This window comes from Balaenoptera physalus, assembly GCF_965194825.1.
Source record: "Balaenoptera physalus genome assembly, chromosome: 7".
Classification (NCBI taxonomy): domain Eukaryota; kingdom Metazoa; phylum Chordata; class Mammalia; order Artiodactyla; family Balaenopteridae; genus Balaenoptera; species Balaenoptera physalus.
The window spans coordinates 89118570-89145657 of record NC_138886.1 but is presented as its reverse complement, the minus strand read 5'-3'; the positions used below and the strand labels follow the sequence as shown (position 1 = coordinate 89145657).

The 27088-nt window shown below is 40.7% G+C and overlaps 1 protein-coding gene across 1 annotated transcript; it reads right to left on the bottom strand.

Moving 5' to 3' along the window:
- Positions 1-2129: 2129 nt before the first annotated feature.
- On the bottom strand, positions 2130-27088 carry LOC309664489 (spermatogenesis-associated protein 31A6-like). The gene is made up of 4 exons (XM_082470008.1): positions 25414-27088; positions 17346-17403; positions 16709-16769; positions 2130-16480 (listed from the first exon to the last, which is right to left on the bottom strand). The coding sequence occupies exons 1-4, from the start codon at positions 25594-25596 to the stop codon at positions 12520-12522; spliced, it is 4263 nt and encodes a 1420-aa protein (XP_082326134.1). The 5' UTR covers positions 25597-27088; the 3' UTR covers positions 2130-12519.

Below are 27088 nucleotides of genomic sequence, written 5' to 3'. Positions count from 1 at the left end.
GGAGAAACTGACAGTAACACAATAGTATTGGGGGACGTTAACACCCCACTTTCATCAATGGACAGATCATCCAGACTGAAAATCAATATGAAAACACAGGCCTTGATTGACACATTAGACCAGAATAACTTAATTGATATTTATAGAGCATTCCATCTGAAAGCAGCAGAATACACATTCTTCTCAAGTGCACATGAAACATTCTCCAGGATAGATCACATGTTGGGCCACAAAGTGAGCCTTGGTAAATTTAAGAAAATTGAAATCATATGAAACACCTATTCCAAACACAATGCTATGAGATTAGAAATCAACTACAAGAAAAAAAAACTGTAAAAAACACAAATACATGAAGGCTAAACAATATGCTATAAGCAACCAAGTATAAATGAAGAAATCAAAGCAAAAATTAAAAAATACCTACAAATGAAAACAAAAACATGAAGATCCAAAACCTATAGGATACAGCAAAAGCATTTCTAAGAGGGAAGTATATAGTGATAAAATCTTACCTCAGGAAACAAGAAAAATCTCAAATAAACAACCTAACCTTATACCTAAAGCAACTAGAGAAAGGAGAACAAACAAAACCCAAATTTAGTAGAAGGAAAGAAATCATATAGATCAGAGCAGAAATAAATGAGAGACAAAGAAAACAGTAAGAAAGATCAATGAATCTAGAAGCTGGTTCTTTGAAAAGATAAACAAAATTGATAAACCATTAGCCAGCATCATCAAGAAAAAAATGGGAAGAGCTCAAATCAATAAAATTAGAAATAAAAAAAAGTTACAATGGACACCACAGAAATACAAAAGCTCATAAGAGACTACTACAAGAAACTATATGCCTGTAAAATGCACAACCTAGAAGAAATGGACGAATCCTTAGAAAGGTACAACCTTCGAAGACTGAACCAGGAAGAAATAGAAAATATAAACAGACCAATCACAAGTCCTGAAATTGAAACTGTGATTAAGAAACTCCCAACAGGGCATCCCTGGTGGTGCAGTTGTTAAGAAACCACCTGCCAAGGCAGGGAACACGGGTTTGAGCCCTGGTCCAGGAAGATCCCACATGTCAGAGAGCAACTAAGCCCGTGGGTCACAGCTACTAAGCCTGCTTTCTAGAGCCCACGAGCCACAGCTGCTGAGCCCGTATGCCACAACTACTGAAGCTCGCATGCCTAGCTCCCATGTTCTGCAACAAGAGAAGCCACCGCAATGAGAAGCCCATGCACCACAATGAAGAGTAGCCCCCGCTTGCTGCAACTAAAAAAAGAAAGCCTGCATGCAGCAACAAACACCCAATGCAGCCAAAAATAAAATAAATAAATAAATTTATTTTAAAAAAAACAAAATCCGAACAAAAGTCCAAGATCAGATGGCTTCACAGGTGAATTCTATCAAGCATTTAGAGAATACTAAACACCTGTTCTTCTGAAACTATTCCATAAAATTTCAGAAGAAGGAACACTCCCAAACTCATCCTATGAGGCCATAATCACCCTGATACCAAAACCAAACAAAGGTACTACAAAAAAAGAAAAAATAAGTCAATATCACTGATGAACATAGACTCAAAAATCCTTTACAAAATACTAGCAAAGTGAATCCAACAACACATTAAAAGGATCAGACACCATGATCAAGTGGGATTTATTCCAGGGATGCAAGGATTTTTCAATATCCACATATCAATCAGCGTGATACACCACATTAATGAATTCAGTAAAGTCACAGAATACAAAATTAATACACAGAAATCTCTTGCATTCCTATACACTAAAAACAAAAGATCAGAAAGAGAAATTATGGAAGGAATCCCATTTACCATCACATCAAAAAGAAAAAAATACCTATGAATAAATCTACCTAAGGAGACAAAAGACCTGTACTCTGAAAACTCTAAGATGCTGATGAAAGAAATCGAAGGTGACACAAACAGATGGAGAGAGATACCATGTGCTTGGATTGGAAGAATCAATATTGTCAAAATGACTATACTACTGAAGGCAATCTACAGATTCAATGCAATCCCTATTAAATTACCAGTGGAATTTTTTTTTTTTTTTAGATTTTTTTGATGTGGACCATTTTTAAAGTCTTTATTGAATTTGTTACAATATTGCTTCTGTTTTATGTTTCGGTTTTTTTTTTTTTTGGCTGAATGGCATGTGGGATCCCAACTCCCTGACCAGGGATCGAACCCGCATCCCCCTCATCAGAAGGCGAAGTCCCAACCACTGGACCGCCAGGGAAGCCCCCACCAATGGCAGTTTTCACAGAACTAGAACAGAAAATTTTAAAATTTGTTTAGAAACACAAACCCCCAAATAGCCAAAGCATCCTATGAAAGCAAAATGGAGCTGGAGGAATCAGGCTCACTGTCTTCATACTATATTACAAAGCTACAGTAATCAGTATGGTACTTGCACAAAAACAGAAATATAGATCAATGGAACAGGATAGAAAGCCCAGAAATAAACCCACACAACTATGGTCAATTAATCTATGACAAAGGAGGCAGGAATATACAATGGAGAAAAGACAGTCTCTTCAATAAGTGGTGCTGGGAAAACCGGACAGCTACATGTAAAAAAATGAAATTAGAACATTTTCTAACACTATAGACAAAAATAAACTCAAAATTCATTAAAGACCTAAATGTAAGACTGGATATTATAAAACTCTTAGAGGAAAATCCAGGCAGAACACTCTTTCAGAGCAGCAATATCTTTTTGGATCCACCTCCTAGAGGAAGGAAAACAAAAACAAAAATAAACAAATGGGACCTAATAAAACAAAAGCTTTTGCACAGCAAAGGAAACCATAAACAAAACAAAAAGACAACCTACAGAATGGGAGAAAATATTTGCAAATGATGAGACTGACAATGGAATAATCTCCAAGGTATACAAATAGCTCATGCAGCTCAATATCAAAAAAGCAAACAACCCAATCAAAAAATGGACAGAAGATCTAAATAGACATTTCTCCAAAGAAGACATACAGATGGGCAAAAAGCACATGAAAATCTGCTCAACATCGCTAATTATTAGAGAAATGCAAATCAAAACTACAATGAGGTATCACCTCACACCAGTCAGAATAGCCATCATCAAAAAGTCTACAAACTGTAGACTACAAAAATGTTGGAGAGGGTGTGGATAAAAGGAACCCTCCTACACTGTTGGTGGGAATGTAAATTGGTTCAACCACTATGGAGAATATTATGGGATTCCTTAAAAAACTAAAAATAGAACTACCATATGATCCAGCAATCCCACTCCTAGGCATGTATCTGGAGAAAATTATACTTCAAAAAGATACATGCACCCCAGTGTTCAGTGCAGCACTATTCACAATAACCAGGACATGAAGGCAACTTAAATGTCCATTGACAGATGAATGGATAAAGAAGATGTGGTACATATATACAATGGAATATTACTCAACCATAAAAATGAATGAAATAATGCCTTTTGCAGCAACATGAATTGATGTAGAGATTATCATACTAAGTGAAGTAATTCAGAGAAAGACAAATATCATATGATATCACTTATATGTGGAATCTAAAAAAATGATACAAATGAACTTAATTACAAAACAGAAACAGACTCACAGATTTAAAAAACAAACTTATGGTTACTAAAGGGAAAAGGTATGGGGAGGGATAAATTAGGAGTTTGGGTTCACATACACACACTACTATATATAAAATAGATAATCAACAAGACCCTACTGTATAACAAAGGGAACTCTACTCAGTATTCTGTAATAACCTATATGGCAAAAGAATCTGAAAAGGAATGGATATATGTATATGTATAACTGAATCATTTTGCTGTACACCTGAAATTAATTCAACATTGTAAATCAACTATATACTTCAATATAAAATAAAAATTAAATTTAAAAAAAGAGATTAAAAAAAGAACTGTCTTCCAATGCAAGGATCAGATCAAAGAACATGAATGCAATATTCCTACTGGAATGATTAGGAGGATAACACACCCTTGGTAAGTGCAGAGCCTGTTCGCTTATCCTCTGACTTTCTTGTTCCCTTTCTCCACTACATCCAATTAAGCACATAAAAACTTTGAGAAAGCTGCCTCTTCCTTCACCAATGCCAAGAAGGACAAACTCAAAGAGCCATTTGTCTGTCTGTCTTCCTCTGATGTTGCTTCTTCATGTTTGAGCTATTGGGAGAAGAGAGAGACAATAAATCCTCTTAGTAAAAGCAAAAAATAAAAATAAAAATAAAAAATAAGCCTATATGGTTAGTCACAATCCTTGCTATACTTATATAAATAACAAGACCAAGTTTATTGAATCTAGACTTATTTTGCAAACAAATTTGTCTTAATTTGGCTATCTTTGATAGAAATGAAGATGATTTTAGAGAGAAAAATTATCTTTCAATAGAAACCAAAATATGTATTGTGGATATTAGATTCTAGTGCTATTAATTTTCCTTGAAGTTTTGTTAATTACCTGAAAACTGGACTGTATCCTGAATTTTTCTAGTTTCCTCCACTACCTGACTACAACTCTCCAAACTAGTGTTTCCAAATTTTCTCCCACCCCTTTGACTTGGAATCATTGAAACTAAACCTGCCTTTTTTTCTGAAGCCTTGCATACTGAAGGTAGATATCTTAATATAAACTTCAGAGAAATCTCCACAGCAGCTCATGTTTAGACAATCTTCTTCGTTCCTGTTGCTAAATGGACCACTCAGAAAGTTTACCTGAACATCTGATGACATCATCATGGACGTTCAAACTACAAAAGATGCTTTAACCCTGACATTTAGAGATCTTCTCAACTGTCTACCCTCAGAACTCAAAAACTGATATGAAATTTGCCTCAGTTATTAACCATTGTGTTTTTTTGTCTCCATAGCAATGCCTCTCATTAAATACCTGATTGCTTGTGCAGTAAGTTTAACTTGTACTTGGAAATACTGGTTTGGAAGAGAAAATTAAGGTAAAATGATCATATGGATGGACTCTAATCCAATATGACTTGTAGTTTTATAAGCGGGGAATATTAGAACACAGACATGCACAGACTGAGGGGCAACCATGTGAGGACACAGCGAGAAGGTAGCCATCAAAGGAGAGAGGCCTCAAAGAAACTAAACTTGATACCTTAATCTTGGACTTCTAGCCTCTAGAACTATGAGAAAATATATTTTTGTTGTTTAAGCCACCTAGTAGCCAATGTGGTATTTTGTTATGGTAGCCCTGGCAAACTAATACAATCACTATTAGGGAAAAAAAATCATGTGCTTTGTTATTCCAGTAGAATGATTTTAACACTGATTACTTCTTACCTTGAGATTATAAAAGACAGTGATAAACATTACTGTAGAGTATATATGAGTTGTGTCCTATGAAACAAAGCTATTTAACAAACACCTCTCAGCTGTAGATGATGCCATGTGTTCATCTGGTCAGCAAGAAGACATGAGTGGAAGGGAGAACCTTTTCTGCTTCAGACAAGCAACTTCCTGGCTTACCCTGAGTATGACAAAGAGGACCATTGCTTGGGGACCAGGTCTTCAAGCAGTCACAACAGGCCTCAGGAACCCACAAGAAAATTGTGAAGGAAGAATATTACTAGCCAGGCCCATATGAATCTTTTCCTCCCATCACTGCTCTTTTGTGAAAAATTCTTCCAAATACACATTTTTGTCCCAAAATATCATGTTGGATGCTCCCTACTAGGAGCAAACTTTTCTAGCATCTCTGTTGGATGAATTTTCACACTTGCAAAATCACTCAGAAAAGAGTTCATCCTCCCAACACCTCCCCTGCATCAGTGTCCCCCTAAACAGCATCTGACCACAATATGAAGGAACTTACCTCCCAGGTAAACAGGTGCTTGAATGTGATTTAATTATCTCTGCATCCTCTCCCTGGTCTCCCTGTGAAATCTAGTCACCTCTTTGCATTAAAGCATTTCCGTGAGAAGCCCTGTAAGGTGCTGGCTATTCTCAGTTCTGTCTTGCTGGTTTCTCTGAAGTGCCTAGAAGCTGTCCTCTCCACACACAAACTGTTCCGACAAACTTCATTTGAATGATTTGGATTTTAATTCTCAATTTGCTTCTGTTCCTAAGCTCTTAAGGCTTTTTTTTTTTTTTAACCAATTCAGAAAAAACATCATTAAAAAAAAGACAAGGTTACTCGCAGATCTAACATGCTAAACTTTAACTTAGTAAGTTCTTAAGACTGATGTTTTCCAAGGAACAAACTTTCTTGTCTCCTGTGCAATAATAAAGGTTTGTCATAAAAGTACAAAAAGTGAAAAAAAATAAAAATAGTGGGATCTTCACAGTTGAGTTCTTAACATATTTTCTGATATATGTAAAAAGGGAAAAATTGGCAAAATGAGTACCAACATTTTAAAAAATAATAATTAAGCCTGAATCCTTAGATTTACCAATTTTATAAAATAAGAAAATAACATTTTATAAAATACAATTTTATGAAATATGATTTTATAAAATTTGTATAGCTAGGTAACAAATGATTTGCCCAAAAAACAGATTTAACAGGTGGAGTCCAGGGACACATTCTACAAAATAAATTTATTGACACTGTAAAGGGTTACTAGCATAAAATTGTGGTGGGAATAAAAAGGGCAGTGACCTTCCTCCTGAAGTTTAGGAGTGATCCCTGAATTGAGAGATATCTGAGTTGAAATGGTCATTGGAAACAAATGGTAGAGACTGTGAAATCACAGAGAGCAGACTGTATCAATTCCAGCTTCTGGACTCAGAGAAGGAAGGAAGAGCTTCAGATTTCACTGCAGAGAATGAGGCTGAGAAACTTTAAGATCAGATGCATTTTCCCAGATCCAGCGGGCCAGCTAATGCACAAAAATGCTTAAAGGCAAATAGGTATGTCACCTTTATTTCCTAGAAAAGATGTTAGCATTTTCTAAATCCTCATCTATCATTCCTGGCATGCATTCTTTTATAGCTTTCTGGAAGTTTCATCAGCACCACTTGTATATCTGTAGTACGATGTGTCTGTGGAGAGTACAGATTGCAGGTCCGGGGTGGGGGCAACGGACTCTTCTAGCTACCACAGTGAGTGGCGCCCCTGCAAACCTGAGTAAGGAAGACAACTTGCCTTTGTGTGGGTAATGTTACAATCTGCATGTCTAGGGGCACAAATATAAAGACCGACCCTGTTCTGGGAATGGTTATGATTCTGACTGACCTCAAAGAGGTAATTATGAAACCCCTGGATCATCAGGATCTGGATGTTCCCTACTTTTTCCATGGTGTGATCATGACAGAAAGTGTGGCTGTAGATATCTGGGAACATTTCCAGAAATGTCTTCCTGTAGGAGTTAATTATAAAGTAAATGTGTATGAAACAGAAAATAATATTGAAACCTATCAAGGGGAGTAGATCTTAAGGGTTAATATTGTAGACGGACTACTTTGGAAAAAATCTTTTTCCCTTGGAGTATTAAGAAGTCATCACATAATTGCCATCTCTCCGCATTTTGTTCTAGAGTGCCTGGTTTATTGATATCAGTGTGAGACCTGTTTTAAATAAAAATCTATTTGTAAAAACCTAAATTTGTAATATGTTTTAAATATCATTATAGAGTGTCTTTTAACTATAGATTAAAAATCACTTCATTTTCAGCAAAATATTTTGATGTAAACATCAAATGTTTTGAAAACAAAGGGGATCTGTTTTTGTTGTTTTCCTTTTATCTAATTTTTTTATCCATTTTGTCTGGGCATATTAAATGGTAAAAATATTTATAAGATATGCACTAGGTGAATCGTCTTAAAAAGAAAATACTGAAGGCCACAGAGTCTGGGAATATTAATATCTTTTTAATAGATTGATCCCCCTTGATTTCTTATTCTGGAGTAAAGGTACAAGTTTTTCCATGAAAATTAGACACACAAATCATCTGACGCAATGTATGACAGATGGAAAATGATTGATGGGAATTTTGCTTTAATGCACATAGTTCATTGTAATTTTGCCCAGCTTAATGAACTGTGAATTAATAATGAGGAGCAACACATTCAACATATTAAAGTAATAAAGTGCTTTTATGGACATTTTTCATGTTTCCAGACTTTCTTGGCCACCCTGAACAACTTTAACTCAAAGGATTAAAACATAATCACTTATTTAACTGTGTTAAAATAGTCAACTTTGAAAAGGATATTTTCCTGTATGAACTTTTTCCTAATTTATTCCATTTTGTTCTGATCAGTAAACTTACCTGCGTAAGCTGCACTATTAAAAAAAAAGTGATCTGATAGAGTATTAGATGACATACGTGACCATATTCCATTGTTTTCTGATTCAGTGACATAAGGGAGTAAAGTGAAAAATTAATAATTATACTTTTTTAAATTAGGAGAATAGAAAAACTAAATTTCTTGTAGAAATAAGCCAAAAGAGTCCTCGTGTCAGCCCTGCTCCTCTTAAAAGATTGTGATGCTGTAATACCAATGGATAATCTGGGAGACTTAACCAGCTGTCATTAAAATAGATTTTATCAAGGCAAGGACAATAGGTTGCTTATTAGCAGTGAGAAATCAGTAGTCTTTTAGAAGTGTACCCATTGGAAAGTGTGGGATATATAATAAATGAAAACCTTTCATTATTCATTGTTATAAGCCAAATGTAGATTAAATGTACAATACCTTCAATTCAAATATTAAGGTATCCTTCCCTCAGTAATTTTATGAGGTAACATGTATAATCTCAAGCATAGACTAAGTCATATATTTTATAATCTTTCAAAAATTTTTAAAGCAATGTGTTAACCCTATAATGAATATAAAATGGATCCTAACTGCATGTCTTAGAAAATGTGCATTTCATAGAATTATTTAAGAATGAATCCTTAATAGCCCATCTTTTTAAGTATGTTAGCTGAACGTTATGATTATGTAATATCATTTTAGGGCATTACCACATTTTAAGAAATAAAATAATATTCAGAAGCATAATTTTGCCAGAATGTAAAATTTAAAACCAGAAATTTGACTTGTGAAAAATCCTCACATGATTATTGGCCTGTTAAAAAATAAAGCAAACCCCACAAACTTGATGCAAGCTATTATGTGCAAAATAATGTGCTAGTTACACAGTCCTCAGGGAAGTGAATGTGAGTCCCGATGCTTCTTTCTTGGTTTATTTCATGCCTAGAGTACATTTGTTGCAGGTTTTTCTTATGTTTCCAAAGGAAACAAGTAAGCCATCTCAAGTTCAGGTTTGTCCCCAGTAAAGTAAAAAATGTGTCAGATACCACTTGACTGAATGATAACTAAAACTGGACAAGTATTTTCTCTCACTGGAGACTGACAGTGTTTTAGTTGTGTTTAAAATTTGTGATTCTCCTAAAAAAAAAGGGTACAAATGAAAACATGGTTACCAGTGGATAAGGCGGGGAGGGATAAATTGGGAGATTGGGATTGACATATACACACTACTATATATAAAATAGATAACTAATAATAACCTACTGTATAGCACGGGGAACTCTACTCAATACTCTGTAATGGCCTATATGGGAAAATAATCTTTAAAAATAGTGGGTATATGTATATGTATAACTGACTCACTTTGCTGTACACCTGAAACTAACACAAATTTGTAAATCAACTATACTCCAATAAAAATTTTTAAAAATAAAAAAATAGAGTACTACATGCATTTCTAAGAAATAAACATTATTTTCTTCATTTTTCTAAAACAATAAAAATAAAAAATACAATTTGTGATTTTCAAGCTAATGAACACCTAAGAATGAATTTTGCAAATCTACATGTGGAATGTATAATTCTTTTGTTCAGAGGCAATGACATTACAAAAGAACAAAACTTCTCAAACATTTCCCCATTTAGAGTAATGCTGACAATGAGTGTCTGGTGGATCTCAGAGGGGCACAACTGATAATATATTTATCATGCTCCCAGTTTGGTAAGTGGTTTCATGTTCACTAAGAAAGACTTGTCAATGGACACTGAAGAATAGATGTGAGGTCTCTGTGAGGTCTTTGTGCCAAGTCTCTGTGTGTTGTCTCTGGGTGAGATCTCTGTGTGAAGTCTCTGTATGAGGTCCCTTTGGAAGGTATCTCTGGGAAATCTGTTAAATCTGTGCTAGGTTTCTGTCTGAGGGTCTGTGAGGCAACATGAGATCCCTGTGTGAGGTCTCAGTATGTGATCTCTGAGAAAGGTGTTTGTGTGAGACGTCTCTCTTGAGAGGTGTGTCTGTGAAGTTTTTGTGTATTGTCTCTGGGTCTCTCTATTTCTTTTTTTTTTTTTTTTCTTTTGGTCTCTCAATTTCTTGTCTTACTGTACCTTATGGAAGATGGAGCAGCAAGAGAAGGGCAAAGGGACTTGCTTCTTTCTGTTTTCTTGCTGTTCCATCAGCATCACCTGTCTGCAGCACTTCTCCCAGCAGGAGCCAGGGGGTCCAAGTCCAGCTTCCCCATATTCCCAGAACTCACTTCTGGGTGCCCCTGAGAGGACCCAGCAGCAGCCAAGCTCAGGTCCCAGCCCTGTCCACTCTTTCCTCTGGGTACCGACCCTTCCCACAAGTCCTGGCTCCACTCTCACTGCTCTGCCCATTCTGGAGGCTGCCTTGGGAATTGGGGCCCAGAGGTAGGGCCTGGCTCCAGGGAGAAACCAGGGGTGTGAGCAGTCCTGTGCTCACTCTGCCCCCTCCACCCCAGGTCCCAGCATTTCCACATGTTGAGGGGCCTGACAGGTATGGGGGATGGGGTCCATTTCTGTTGTCATCTGGATCAGGGGCATCAGCTGGAACAGAAATCTCCACAATGGGAAAGACACCACCTGGAGCTGTCTCCACCATGCGCCCTGTGCATAGCAGAAAACACCAAATCACTCTAGAGAAATTCTTCCTCATCTCCCTGCTTTCCCATATGGATGGGGGTCAGGAGACAAGAAAAGCTGTTCTAAAAGCAGATCAGTGGAACATTCCTGGACTGCACCCTGCCCCATCCATTTTGCACATGTCACCCCCACACCACCACCACCACAAATCCTGTGTGATTGCTTCTTCACCTGCCAGGCTCTGGGGTGATCAAGGACTGGGAGACAGGCAAGGCTTACTACACAATCACAAGCCAGTCCCCACCTCTCCCCTGGAGCAGTCCTTGGGCCATGTGTTTATGTGAAGGTCACCAGACTAGGAGTCACATCCCAAGTTCCCTATTCCTGGCTTTTACACCTATTGTTAAGTCATCCTTTCTAAAAGTCAAGAGGTGATGATGTGTAAGCTTATTAAATACAGTATTAAGAGATTAACCTTCCCTGATTTGCTTTACTTCTATAAATTTGACCTTCTGTTTTGACCTAAAGGTGGTTTCTCTAGGTCTATGATCTTAGAGTTGGAATAGGGTAGAGACCCTGGGGTGGGACCATGATGAGCTACTGGACCCTTAACTTTTCCTCTCCTTTAGGCCTTTAGATGGTGGTTGTATGTCAGGGGGCTGCTCTTTCACTGCACATTTATGGGAATCTGGTACCACTTTGCCTCCTTCTTTGGATAGAATGTTTTTTCTTCACCTACATCCCACCCTAAATTCGCGGTGTTTGACCATCAGATAGTTACTACACACAGTCACATCCCTATTCCATTCATCCAAAACTCCTTCTTTGGGGTTAACATAAGTGGAAGGTAGGTGACCCATAAACATAGCTATTCATTTATATGGGACTGGGCTCAACACAGCCCTCAGCAGCCTCCCTGATACTCCCCCCACCTACACACACAGAGCTGGAAATGCCATCCTTGCTGCTGCTCTAAAGTGTGGGAAAAACAGAGGTGGGGGAGGGTGATCCTGTACATTTTATTATGGCTAAGCTAAGAGGGGTTCATAGTGCACATCTCAATCCCAGCCTTCATCAGAGAGAGAAGAAGTTCTTAAGAGCAGATGTTGTATATTCCCTACCAAGAGATCCAGGGGCAAGATTTCTCCTGCTTCTGAACTCAGAGCCCATACTCTATTTCCCCCAGACTTCCATCCACTTGGCTCTGACACTTCCTGGAGTCTGAATTGCAATGTCCGGCCCTATCGTGTAAACCTATCCACTACAGTTGCATAAAGTTCAAAGTAGCATAGAAGAAGGAGAAAGACTGGTTAAACCAGATCCTTGGGTGTGGGCTTCATAGGTTTTTCCCATCTCATTGTTAGAGTAGTTTTGGTTTGTGTAATGACAGTATTATAAGGTACAGTGAAGGGACACGAGACAAGGAGCAAGCCTGTTATGCTACTGTCAACCTCCCTCCATGCCCCTCCCTTCTAGAAGACAAAGTGCACAGCACAGACAGCAGCCATTACACGATGCTCTTATGAGAAAAAAATTTATATATATATATGTATTGGGGAACATTAAATATCTTGGATGTGCTAATGAGAAAATCATTTTCTCTACATGGACTGAATTTTTACTTGGAGACATGTTTTCCTACTAAAGGGAAGACTAAAGAAGGATTTTACTGTTGACCAGGCAAGACACCTCCCCAAAGATGACAATGCCTTGGACAGTGTTGATGGCAGGCTGGAGCACCTGGAATCCTTGGCCCATACTGGCAGGTACTAACTGGAAACAAACTCTTCTTGGGGGGCGAGGATGGGAGGCACCTTAGGCCCAGTTTCTCATCGTCGAATCTTACACTTTTCAAACTCTGTTGGTGTCTGACTTCCCTTTCCCTGATAGAACAACTCTGGCCCTTGGAGGTGGCTTGATGACTGCAGGCTATATAACCCATCATTCTCCCTTGCTCTGGGTAGGAGGTAAGCCTATGATAGCAGAAACACCCACATACTGGGGCTTGGAATTCCTGTTTGTGTTCATTTAACTTTGTGGCATGAAGTCCATGGTGAATTGCTCTTTTTTCTTCTAGGATCTGTCCAACAGCTGTCATGAGTGCCTGAGCCTCAGCAGTCTCACTCTTCAAGATTGATCTGCTTTTGACTGATCCGTGGCTCTGGGCAGTGGCTGATATGGGCTTGAATTTTTGCAGAGCATCTTGACCATTGACTTTTTTATTGGGGAAAATCCACTTTAAAAACAGCCTCATCCTTTTTCTGAAGAGGTTTTCTGGAGGGCTATGTTTCTTCTCTGGCATGAGCTGGAGACATTTGCTCCCAACACAGTCTGTTATTCCCCTGACCTGGGCAGGGCGGCTCATACTTCCAGCTTGAGAGGTACCTAATTCTTTAAACCCTTCTTCTTGCTCTCCTGGTTTATGCCTCCTACAGTCCTCTCTTTTGTAAGTAGGGGCAATCATCTTGCTCTGGCTCTTCCATGAATCCTGAAGTTTTGAAGTTTTGGGCTCCTGCTGCCCTAGGTTGCTCCTTTGGGCTGCCATAAGGCCACTTGGCTCCTGGAAAGCTAATCTGTCTCTGGTGGGAACTCTCTGGGGATGGCACTGAGGCACCTGAGAAGCCAAGTTGTCTGCAGCAAGGAACATGTGTTTGGGAAAGTTCTGAAGCTGGTTGTCTGACTGTACCTTTACTTTGGACTTAAACTCACTAGCAACCTCCATGTTAAGGCATGGCTCACCTGGATGTTGGAAAACAGACATTCTAGGTAGTAGGAAACTTTCACTGGTCCCTGGCACCTCTAAACCCCTCATATGTATATTTGTGGTTTGGGATTTTGTCAACCCTTTGGTTTCCAAGATAACACTAGACTGTGGTTGAAGAGCAGGGGACTCCTTGGCCTCCACAGCCTCCCTGGCCTCTTCACCTCTCAAAGATTGGGATCCTAAGTTCACCTCCATCACTGTTACCCTATGGCAGGGGTCTCGTGAGGCCTGACCACCACTCACCTCTCTTGGCTCATTCCTGACCATTGCTGAACTTGGACCTGGCTCTAGGCTGTCCCTCTTGGCCCATTCCACAGTCTCACTCTTCCAGGTTCTGCCCACAAGGCTGAGTGTGAGGGACTGAGAAGGTGGCCTGCCCTTCTGTCCAGTCAGAGAAGCTTTTGAGGGCCCATGGTAGTCACCAGATGGAATCCCTCCCAGGGCACTCTGGATTTCCTTACACACAGGTGAGGGGACAAGGAGAGGCCTCACCAGGGTAGGAACTGACTCTTCTGTTATCACCTTTCCTCCTGAATGAGACTGAGGAGGTTTTCCCAGGAACTCAGCAAACTTGACTGTCGAGTGGGACCCAGATACACAGGTGGCTGAAGGGGAAAAGGCAAACTGCAGAATGGTGGAGGGTTGAAACTTTTTCAACTTAAAGAGATTTATGGGCTTGAGGACCTTGAGGGGTAGGGTCCACCTGTGCTTTACCAAAAACCTTATAATATGTGCTTCCAGCACCTCTTGAGTGTCTGGATCAAGGAAGGAAACCCTACGGGAGGTGTTCATGCAGGGTTCCCAACCCTTCAAGATTCCTAGATTTCTGGTTTCCATGTGAATATCGGACTTGGGAGAAGCATGCTCGAGAGCAAGGCAGGATTGACTCACATTCACAGGAATCAAACCCTCATTGATCTGCCCCAACTTTTTGCCCAAATGGCCTTTCAAAATGTTTTCTAGATTCTTGTCTAAGCTCCTTAGTAAATCAATTCCCGAGTCATTCCTCAAGAGCCTCAAGTCACTTTTTGACTCCTCAGAGTTCATCCCCTGAAACTTCACTAGGGAGCTTTCTGAGCTTCTGGATAGATCTTTTGGGACCTTCCCCAGAATATGTCCCAGGCCCTTGCCTAGTTCCTGACTTAGCCGGAACCCCATCTTCTGTGCATCCTTGTTGCTTTCACCTGTAAACGAAGAGGGCTGTGAGGGTCCCTGCTTGTCCTTTTCCTGGCATGTCCCTGGTAATTCTCCCTGAAGCTGCCTTATCTCTAAAGACTTTTGGATCCTTTGGGGCAGCTCCCACCGGTGTTGGATGAGCCACTTTTGGAGGTGTTGTTCCAGTTGCTTCCGGAGCTCAGGACTGATTGGAAAAGTCTCAGGAAGGATGGAGGCAGCCCAGCTGTCCTCAGGAATGTTGGAAGTGAAGACACTAAAAAGTTCCTGAGATCTTTTGACTACAGAAGATAAAGCCCACACATTTTCTAGTTGCTTCTGCAACAAGGACCATTCTGAATGTTGAATCTCAGTTGGGGTAAGAAATTGTATCTTATTCTGGGCTGTAGGGCAAGGTACTCCACAGGCCCTAATCTGGGGTAGAGAAGAAGGTGGTAGGATTGGGAGAGAGGATTTGAGATGTGCCTGGGTTTGGACCTGAGCCAGAAGTGGGGGCTGGAATTGAGGTATTGTTGGAATAAAGTGTTGAGATTGGAACTCTAGATGGGACAGGGGCTGGAACTGGCAAAACAGTGGAGATATTTTAGCTTGCATTTGAACTGGGCAGGCATTCGAAATTCCATTGAATAAGAAAGAAGGAGACTGTGGTGCCGAAGAGCTCTCAGAGATCCAGGCAGTAGCCACCAAGGATTCACTGTGCAGAGAAGGGAGACCCCAGAAAAACTGGTTATATTTCTGCTGTAGATGGTCCCCCAAGACCTTGGGATATGAGAACTGCTGAAGACAAGGCAGTTGCTCTGGTTTGTCTTTTGTGCTCCAGAAAAGTTGGGGGGTTGTAGTGTCCTGCTCAGTACCTAGTGATTTCAGCATGTTCCCCAAAGAATTCAGGTGGCAATCTGGGCTCATTTGTTTTAGATGTGATCCATTGTTTTCTTTTTCCTTCCGAATCTCGATCTCAACTCTCTTTGTGACTTGTATCTCCAGGAGGTTCTGGTCATCAGAGCTGAGCAAAGGAGGGCTACTCACCTCTACTTGTCTGTCTGTAAGGCCTACCCAGAATGAGGCCTCTGGTGGGTTGTGGGAAAGGTGCTTTTTTTGGGACTTGCACTGTGATGAGGTTGATAGGCACAAGGATTTGGCAGCTGCCTGCCACCAGGACAGGGCTGAAATGGGACAGCTTGAGTGACCAAGGCCTGAGATGGCTGGGATGACAGAAGCTGACCAAGGAGTATGTGGAGACATGCTCTGTGGGACAGTGTCCAGTGGTAGTGCCATTGAAGAGTCACACTGAGTAAGAGTCAGAATTGAGTCTGGTGGTGGTAAGGCAGAGGAGGCTGTCAGAGGGCAGACCTCTGAATCAGGCGGACATGATGGGGGAGAGGAAAGAGCAAGTGGCAGGGGTGAAAGGCTATCCTGTGGAAGAAAAGGCTCTACTGACTGAGAGGCACTCAGGGATGTGTGTGGATGAACAGAATCTGAGGAGGTCGTTGGGCCTGGAGAAGTGGAAGAGGCCAGATGTAGACGGCACTTGGTCAGAGGAGCCAATAGGGACGTGGCAGGAGCAGTATCTTCCACAGGCTCCTTGCATGGCTGGTGGGCTCCAGCAGGCACTGCTTTGCACATCTCACCAGGAGGGTCTTGACATGAGAGCTGATGAAAGTCGCCCTTGCCAGGGAGCCTCCCCAGGCAGCTGCAGAAGAGCAGATGGGACCAGGAGGGCTGGACAGGCCAGGCAGGGGTAGGCACCTGCAGCCCAGGAACCCTCCTCTGCCCCCACACTGACTTCATAATGCTCCTGCTCTCCCTCACCCTAGGGCTTTAGCCACACCCTCCCATGGCTCCCCCTCCCAGGACTGGGGTCACATTATAGGCTCTGGGAGGAAGGACGACCCAGGAGAGAAGGGGAAAGATTCTTTACCTTTGCAGAAGTGAAACCAGGTTGTGAGTCCCCTCCAGTTCTTCCAGGCAACCTCTGCAAGCTGGAAATCAGGAGACTGGGTCATGGTGGTGAAAGCAGAGGCCTAAGAGTCTTTCAGGAGGCTGAGTGCAATGGCCCTTTAAGGGAAATCTTTGGAGGATTAGACTCTGGAGCCCAAGTATCAGTGTCCAAGGCCACATGTCCCTGACAGTGATGGTAAGGCTCACTTGACAAGGGTTGTCCTTTGCCAAGTGCTTCCACGTTAATTAACCCCTGTAGCCCTTACAACTGCCCTGTAGGGGAGAAAGGTCAGTGGTCATCACACAGAGGAATCTGAGCAAAGTTAAACAACTTGTCCACAGTTGGACTTGGAGGTTCCACTTCCCAACCCAGGCATCAATGGTCCACCACAGTCCACATACCTCATTTCTAGGTCCTCATGGCTTCATTCTAAGTACAAATTTCTGGGAAGTATCTGGGCTCTGATCTCCTTCCCAGGAGCCTCCCCAAGGCTCTGTTTCCTGAAGAATAGGCTCTGCCACTGGTATCCTCAGACACCATGAAGCTGGGCCCTCAGGATTAGGAGAGATGGAAGCTAACTCTCGGGGGCATGCAGGGCTGAAAGGCAAAGGCTTACCTTTCAAAGATCTACTTTTCTTCCTACTCCGGCTCCTCCCCTTCAGCCCTACTTGATGCTGAGAGATAAGAAAAAATGAGGGGTTAACACCCAACTCTCACTGTCCTCTATCTAGGCAAGCTGTGTTCATGAACAACATGACCTTCTACATTTAACTAAAACTCTGTGGGTTTTTCTCCCCTTTTACTTATGTTTAAAGTGGATAACAATATTTTCAGTTTTTCTTCTTTGAAGAGTGCAAAGAAGGATTTTTTAAGTTTTAATCACCATAGATTTCTTCTGTCACTGTTCCTCTGATCAAGAAACACACACGTGAGGAGGAGAAGATTGCTGAAGAGTAAGACGTGGAGATCACCTTCCTCCCTACAGATACATCAGAAATACATCTACACGTGGAACTGCTCCTATAGAACACCCACTGAACGCTGGTAGAAGACGTCAGACATCCCAAAAGGCAAGAAACTCCCCACGTAACTGGGTAGGACAAAAGAAAAAAGAAATAACAGAGACAAAAGAATAGGGATGGGACCTGCACCAATGGGAGGGAGCTGTGAAGGAGCAAAGGTTTCCACACACGAGGAAGCCCCTTTGTGGGCAGAGAATGCAGGTAGCAGAGGGGGAAAGCTTCGGAGCCACGGAGGAGAGCGCAGCCACAGGGGTGCAGAGGGCAAAGCGGAGAGATTCCCGCACAGAGGATCAGTGCTGAGCAGCACTCAGCAGCCCAAGAGGCTTGTCTGCTCACCCGCCGGGGCGGGTGGGGGCTGGGAGCTGAGGCTCGGGCTTCGGTTGGATCGCAGGGAGAGGACTGGGGTTGATGGCGTGAACACAGCCTGAAGGGGTTAGTGCACCACAGCTAGCCAGGAGGGAGTCCGGGAAAAGGTCTGGAGCTGCCAAACAGGCAAGAGACTTTTTCTTGCCTTTCTGTTTCCTGGTGCGCGAGGAGAGGGGATTCAGAGCGCCACTTAAAGGAGCTCCAGAGACGGGCGCAAGCCGCGGCTATCAGCGCGGACCACAGAGACAGGCATGAGACACTAAGGCTGCTGCCACCGCCACCAAGAAGCCTGTGTGCGAGCACAGGTCACTCTACACACCGCCCCTCCCGGGAGCCTGTGCAGCCTGCCACTGCCAGTGTCCCGTGATCCGGGGACAACTTCCTTGGGAGAAAGCACGGCACACCTCAGGCTGCTGCAATGTCACGCAGGCCTATGCCGCTGCAGGCTCGCCCCGCATCTGTACCCTTCCCGCCCCCCGGCCTGAGTAAGCCAGAGCCCCCGAAGCAGCTGCTCCTATAACCCCGCCCTGTGTGAGCAAAGAACAGATGCCCTCAGGCAACCTACATGCAGAGGCAGGTCCAAATCCAAAGCTGAACCCCGGGAGCTGTACGAACAAAGAAGAGAAAAGGAAATTTCTCCCAGCAGCCTCAGGAGCAGTGGATTAAAGCTCCACAAACAACTTGATGTAGCTGCATCTGTGGAATACTTGAATAGACAATGAATCACCCCAAATAGAGGAGGTGGACTTTAGGAGCAGGGTATATTATTTTTTCCCCTTTTCCTCTTCTTGTGAGTGTGTATGTGTGCGCTTCTGGGTGAGATTTTGTCTGTATAGCTATGCTCTCACCATTTGTCCTAGGGTTCGGTCTGTCCATTTTTTGTTTTTTTACTTAAATTAAAAAAACTTTTTTCTTAATAAATTTTTTCTTAATAATTTTTTTCTTATTTTTTATTTTAAAAAATTAAAAAATTTATTTTAAAAAACAAAAAAAAATTTTTTTCTCAAAAAATATTTTCTTAATAATTTTTTTCTTATTTTTTATTTTAATAGTTTTATTTTATTTTATCTTTCTTTTATTTTATTATATTTTATCCTCTTTCTTTCTTTCTTTCTACTTTTTCTCCCTTCTATTCTGAGCCATGTGGATGAAAGGCTCTTGGTGCTCCAGCCAGGCATCAGGGCTGTGCCTCTGAGGTGGGAAAGCCAACTTCAAGACACTGGTCCACAAGAGACCTCCCAGCTCCATGTAATACCAAATGGTGAAAATCTCTCAGAGATCTCCATCTCAACACCAAGACCCAGCTTCATTCAATGGCCAGCAAGGTACAGTGCTGGACACCCTATTGCCAAACAACTAGCAAGACAGGAACACAGCCCCATCCATTAGCAGAGAGGCTGCCTAAAATCATAATAAGGCCACAGACACCCCAAAACACACCACCAGACGTGGACCTGTCCACCAGAAAGACAAGATCCAGCCTCATCCACCAGAACACAGGCACTAGTCCCCTCTGCCAGGAAGCCTACACAACCCACTGAACCAACCTTAGCCACTGGGGACAGATACCAAAAACAACAGAAACTGCGAACCTGCAGCCTGTGAAAAGGAGACCCCAAACACCGTAAGATAAGCAAAATGAGAAGACAGAAAAACACACAGCAGATGAAGGAGCAAGGTAAAAACACACCAGACCTAACAAATGAAGGGGAAATAGGCAGTCTACCTGAAAAAGAATTCAGAATAATGATAGTAAAGATGATCCAAAATCTTGGAAATAGAATAGACAAAATGCAAGAAACATTTAACAAGGACCTAGAAGAAATAAAGAAGAACCAAGCAACGATGAAAAACACAATAAATGAAATTTAAAATACTCTAGAAGGGATCAATCGAAGAATAACTGAGGCAGAAGAATGGGTAAGTGACCTGGAAGACAAAAGAGTAGAAATAACTACGGCAGAGCAGAATAAAGAGAAAAGAATGAAAAGAACTGAGGACAGACTCAGAGACCACTGGGACAACATTAAATGCACCAACATTCGAAGTATAGGGGTCCCAGAAGAGGAAGAGAAAAAGAAAGGGACTGAGAAAATATTTGAAGAGATTATAGTTGAAAAATTCCCTAATATGGGAAAGGAAATAGTTAATCAAGTCCTGGAAGCTCAGAGAGTCCCATACAGGATAAATCCAAGGAGAAACACGCCAAGACACATATTAATCAAACTATCAAAAATTAAATATAAAGAAAACATATTAAAAGCAGCAAGGGAAAAACAACAAATAACACACAAGGGAATCCCCATAAAGTTAACAGCTGATCCTTCAGCAGAAACTCTGCAAGGCAGAAAAGAGTGGCAGGACATATTTAAAGTGATGAAGGAGAAAAACCTACAACCAAGATTACTCTACCCAGCAAGGATCTCATACAGATTCGATGGAGAAATTAAAACCTTTACAGACAAGCAAAAGCTGAGAGGGTTCAGCACCACCAAACCAGCTTTACAACAAATGCTAAAGGAACTTCTCTAGGCAAGAAACACAAGAGAAGGAAAACACCTACAATAACAAAGCCAAAACAATTAAGAAAATGGGAATAGGAACATACATATCGATAATTACCTTAAATGTAAATGGATTAAATGCTCCCACCAAAAGACACAGACTGGCTGAATGGATACAAGAACAAGACCCATATATATGCTGTCTACAAGAGATGCACTTCAGACCTAGGGACACATACAGACTGAAAGTGAAGGGATGGAAAAAGATATTCCATGCAAATGGAAGTCAAAAGAAAGCTGGAGTAGCAATTCTCATATCAGACAAAATAGACTTCAAAAAAAAGACTATTACAAGAGACAAAGAAGGACACTATAGAATGTTCAAGGAATCAATCCAAGAGAAGGTGTAACAATTGTAAATATTTATGAACCCAACATAGGAGCACCTCAGTACATAAGGCAAATAGTAACAGCCATAAAACGGGAAATTGACAGTAACACAATCATAGTAGGGGACTTTAACACCCCACTTTCACCAAAGGACAGATCATCCAAAATGAAAATAAATAAGGAAACACAAGCTTTAAATGATACATTAAACAAGATGGACTTCACTGATATTTATAGGACATTCCACCCAAAAACAACAGAATACACATTTTTCTCAAGTGCTCATGGAACATTCTCCAGGATAGATCATATCTTGGGTCACAAATCAAACCTTGGTAAACTTAAGAAAATTGAAATCATATCAAGTATCTTTTCCGACCATAACGCTATGAGACTAGGTACCAATTACAGGAAAAGATCTGTAAAAATTACAAACACATGGAAGCTAAACAATACACAACTTAATAACGAAGTGATCACTGAAGAAATCAAAGGGGAAATCAAAAAATACCTAGAAACAAATGACAATGGAGACATGATGACCCAAAACCTATGGGATGCAGCAAAAGCAGTGCTAAGAGGGAAGTTTATAGCAATACAAGCCTACCTCAAGAAACAGGAAACATCTCAAATAAACAACCTAACCTTGCACCTAAAGCAATTAGAGAAAGAAGAACAAAAAAACCCCAAAGTTAGCAGAAGGAAAGAAATCATAAAGATCAGATCAGAAATAAATGAAAAAGAAATGAAGGAAACAATAGCAAATGTCAATAAAACTAAAAGCTGATTCTTTGAGAAGATAAACAAAATTGATAAACCATTAGCCAGACTCATGAAGAAAAAAAGGGAGAAGACTCAAATCAATAGAATTAGAAATGAAAAAGGAGAAGTAACCACTGACACTGCAGAAATACAAACGATCATGAGAGATTACTAGAAGCAACTCTATGCCAATAAAATGGACAACCTGGAAGAAATGGACAAATTCTTAGAAATGCACAACCTGCCAAGACTGAACCAGGAAGAAATAGAAAATATGAACAGACCAATCACAAGCACTGAAATTGAAATTGTGATTAAAAATCTTCCAATAAACAAAAGCCCAGGACCAGATGGCTTCACAGGCGAATTCTATCAAACATTTAGAGAAGAGCTAACACCTATCCTTCTCAAACTCTTCTAAAATATTGCAAAGAGAGGAACACTCCCCAACTCATTCTATGAGGCCACCATCACCCTGATACCAAAACCAGAAAAAGATGTCACAAAGAAGGAAAACTACAGGCCAATATCACTGATGAACATAGATGCAAAAATCCTCAACAAAATACTAGCAAACAGAATTCAACAGCACATTAAAAGGATCATACAACATGATGAAGTGGGGTTTATTCCAGGAATGCAAGGATTCTTCAATATACACAAATCAATCTATGTGATACACCATATTAACAAATTGAAGGAGAAAAACCATATGATCATCTCAATAGATGCAGAGAAAGCTTTCGACAAAATTCAACACCCATTTATGATAAAAGCCCTGCAGAAAGTAGGCATAGAGGGAACTTTCCTCAACATAATAAAGGCCATATATGAAAAACCCACAGCCAGCATTGTCCTCAATGGTGAAAAACTGAAACCATTTCCACTAAGATCAAGAACAAGACAAGGTTGTCCACTCTCACCACTATTATTCAACATAGATTTGGAAGTGTTAGCCACAGCAATCAGAGAAGAAAAGAAATAAAAGGAATCCAAATTGAAAAGAAGAAGTAAAACTGTCACTGTTTGCAGATGGCATGATACTATACATAGAGAATCCTAAAGATGCTACCAGAAAACTACTAGAGCTAATCAATGAATTTGGTAAAGTAGCAGGGTACAAAATTAACACACAGAAATCTCTTGCATTCCTATACATAAATGATGAAATTTCTGAAAGTGAAATTAAGAAAACACTCCCATTTACCATTGCAAGAAAAAGAACAAAATACCTAGGAATAAACCTACCTAAGGAGACAAAAGACCTGTATGCAGAAAATTATAAGACACTGATGAAAGAAATTAAAGATGATACCAACAGATGGAGAGATATACCATGCTCTTGGATTGGAAGAATAAACATTGTGAAAATGACTCTACTACCCAAAGCAATCTACAGATTCAATGCAATCCCTATCAAACTACCAATGACATTTTTCACAGAACTAGAACAAAAAATTTCACAATTTGTATGGAAACACAAAAGACCCCGAATAGCCAAAGCAATCTTGAGAACGAAAACTGGAGCTGGAGGAATCAGGCTCCCTGACTTCAGACTATACTACAAACCTACAGTAATCAAGACAGTTTGGTATTGGCACAAGAACAGAAACGTAGATCAATGGAACAGGATAGAAAGCCCAGAAATAAACCCACACACGTATGGTCACCTTATCTTTGATAAAGGAGGCAAGTATATACAGTGAAGAAAAGACAGCCCCTTCAATAAGTTGTGCTGGGAAAACTGGACAGGTACATGTAAAAGTATGAAATTAGAACACTCCCTAACACCATACACAAAAATAAACTCAAAATGGATTAAAGACCTAAATGTAAGGCCAGACACTATGAAACTCTTAGAGGAAAACATAGGCAGAACACTCTATGACATAAATCACAGCAAGATCCTTTTTGACCCAGTTCCTAGAGAAATGGAAATAAAAACAAAATTAAACAAATGGGACCTAATGAAACTTAAAAGCTTTTGCATAGCAAAGGAAACCATAAACAACAAGACCAAAAGACAACCCTCAGAATGAGAGAAAATATTTGCAAATGAAGCAACTGATAAAGGATTAATCTCCAAGATTTACAAGCAGCTCATGCACCTCAATAAGAAAAAAACAAACAACCCAATCCAAAAATGGGCAGAAGACCTAAATAGACATTTCTCCAAAGAAGATATACAGATTGCCAACAGACACATGAAAGAATGCTCAACACCATTAATCATTAGAGAAATGCAAATCAATACTACAATGAGATATCATCTCACACTGGTCAGAATGGCCATCATCAAAAAATCTAGAAACAATAAATGCTGGTGAGGGTGTGGAGAAAGGGGAACACTCTTGCACTGTTGGTGGGAATGTAAATTGATACAGCCACTATGGAGAACAGTATGAAGGTTCCTTAAAAAACTAAAAATAAAACTACCATAAGACCCAGCAATCCCACTACTGGGCATATACCCTGAGAAAACCATAATTCAAAAAGAGTCATGTACCAAAATGTTCATTGCAGCTCTATTTACATTAGCCAGGACATGGAAGCAACCTAAATGTCCATCATCGGATGAATGGATAAAGAAGATGTGGCACATATATACAATGGAATATTACTCAGCCATAAAAAGAAATGAAATGGAGTTATTTGTAGTGAGGTGGATGGAGTTAGAGTCTGTCATACAGAGTGAAGTAAGTCAGAAAGAGAAAAACAAATACAGTATGCTATCACATATATATGGAATCTAAGGGAAAAAAAAAAAAAAGGTCATGCATAACCTAGTGGCAAGACGGGAATAAAGACACAGACCTACTAGAGAATGGACTTGAGGATATGGGGAGGGGGAAGGGTAAGATGTGACAAAGAGAGAGAGTGGCATGGACATATAAACACTACCAAACGTAAAATAGATAGCTAGTTGGAAGCAACCGCATAGCACAGGGAGATCAGCTCTGTGCTTTGTGATCACCTAGAGGTGTGGGATAGGGAGGGCGGGAGGGAGGGAGATGCAAGAGGGAAGAGATATGGGAACATATGTATATGTATAACTGATTCACTTTGTTATAAAGCAGAAACTAACACACCATTGTAAAGCAATTATACTCCAATAAAGATGTTGAAAAAAAAAAAAAAGAAACACACACGTTCTCGGACCTAAATGCTCACGTGAGCTTTGTCAGATGGGATTCTGCTCCCCAAGGCCAGACCTCCACTCCAGCCTCTGCTCTGAAGCTTTCAGGGGCTCAGCATTGCCCTTAGATTAGCCCCAACACAGAGGAAAGTCTCACTTGAGACACCTGCTGTGGGAAGGTGGCTGGTGAACCAGGGCTCAGGGGTCAGCCTTCCTGCAGAGATTGAACTCTTAGTAATCCAGTTCTTGACCATTAGTCACTGCATTTGGGACTTGCCCTGGAGCCCTCTACCATACCTGAACTCCTGGTCTAAGATCTTGGCCTAGAAATCTTCATGCCCACTCTAACCCCTCTCTGCCCTGTCTTTTCCCTAGAAGGATGATGTTCTATACTTTTCTGAGAGTTCCCATTTCAGGAGTCTCTCTAGGTAGTTTAGAAAAGTGGAAATAAGAATAAGAAAAAAAGAGATAATCTCCGCTGGGATTAAGCCAAAGGTTTCTTACCTTCCTGATATTTCTATGTTTCCTAGGTGGTGCTAAGAATGGATTACTCTGGAAGCAGGGGAGTAACATTAGGAAGAGCCCCAGTCCACACAGGAATGCAAGGATGATATCAATCACCCAGGAAGTGGGGCTGGATCTCAGCCAGATAGCAACAATGTTTTTCAAAGAAAAGAGAGTCTCCATCTTCTGAATTGCATTGCTGCCCTTAGGCAACAGAGCACTGGGAGTTCACTTGATGGCAGAACCCCAGGCCTGCATCACAGAGCTGTGGCCTTGTCACAAAGGGCTCCTGAGTGTGGGGGAGGGGGCAATAAGACAAATAGGCTGAATCACTGCCCCTCCTTCCCATCCAGCCCCACAGACACCTGCACCCTCCTGGGGCTTCCAGATCCCTCCTTCCAACTACTCTCATCCTGTCAGAGAGACCTTAGCCAATTTTCTATTCATTCCATCTGGAACCTGGTTCCTTCATCCATTAGAGATCTTTACTTGAGGCCCACCAATTTTATAACTCTTGAAAATCTTAAGTTGACCTTGGAAGATTGGCTATTTCACAGCAATTTTTACACTCAGGATTTCCTTTGTCCTCAGCTCCAACTTTCCCACATCATGTTTGTGTCTTGTATAAACCCAGTGATAGAACTTGAATTTCTTTTACACTTATTTAGTTTTGTGAATTTTGAATAGTGTATGTTTTGCCTCATTTTCTATCAGAGGGACCTACACACAAAAATTAAAATAATTTATTTTTCAAAATTCATAAGTATGAAAGAATTATAAGTAGTTATGTAATAGGGAAGAACAAATCTGACTCCACTTTAGATCTTTTTTACTTTAATCTTTTTTTTTTTTCACCGAGCTGATCTCCCTGTGCTATGCGGCTGCTTCCCACTAGCTATCTATTTTACATTTGGTAGTGTATATATGTCCATGCCACTCTCTCACCCTGTCACATCTTACCCCTCCCCCTCCCCATATCCTCAAGTCCATTCTCTAGTAGGTCTGTGTCTTTATTCCCGTCTTGCCACTAGGTTATGCATGACCTTTATTTTCCCTTAGATTCCATATATATGTGTTAGCATACTGTATTTGTTTTTCTCTTTCTGACTTACTTCACTCTGTATGACAGACTCTAACTCCATCCACCTCACTACAAATAATTCCATTTCATTTCTTTTTATGGCTGAGTAATATTCCATTGTATATATGTGCCACATCTTCTTTATCCATTCATCCGATGATGGACACTTAGGTTGCTTCCATGTCCTGGCTATTGTAAATAGAGCTGCAATGAACATTTTGGTACATGACTCTTTTTGAATTATGGTTTTCTCAGGGTATATGCCCAGGAGTGGGATTGCTGGGTCGTATGGTAATTCTATTTTTAGTTTTTTAAGGAACCTCCTTACTGTTCTCCATAGTGGCTGTATCAATTTACATTCCCACCAACAGTGCAAGAGTGTTCCCTTTTCTCCACACCTTCGCCAGCATTTATTGTTTCTAGATTAATCTTTAATCTACTTTAATCTTTATGCTTTGTTGTCCTAGCTAACTCTGTCCATCCCTGTGACCCAGGCTGGCTCTGCACTTTTTGTAAAACAATGTTGCATATAGCCTGAAATATACAGGATAGCCTATTTCTAAGGCTCTGACTTTTAAGAGCCCATTCATGGAG

What these genes read in the sequence shown, in the direction of transcription:
- LOC309664489 (XM_082470008.1), bottom strand. Translation starts at nt 25,596, where the DNA reads ATGGAGACTCTCTTTTCTTTGAAAAACATTGTTGCTATCTGGCTGAGA. An exon ending in AACATAGAAATATCAGGAAG is followed by an intron (nt 17,404 to 25,413) that starts GTAAGAAACCTT and finishes CTTATCTCTCAG; the next exon opens with CATCAAGTAGGGCTGAAGGG. An exon ending in CTGGTTTCACTTCTGCAAAG is followed by an intron (nt 16,481 to 16,708) that starts GTAAAGAATCTT and finishes GCTCTTCTGCAG; the next exon opens with CTGCCTGGGGAGGCTCCCTG.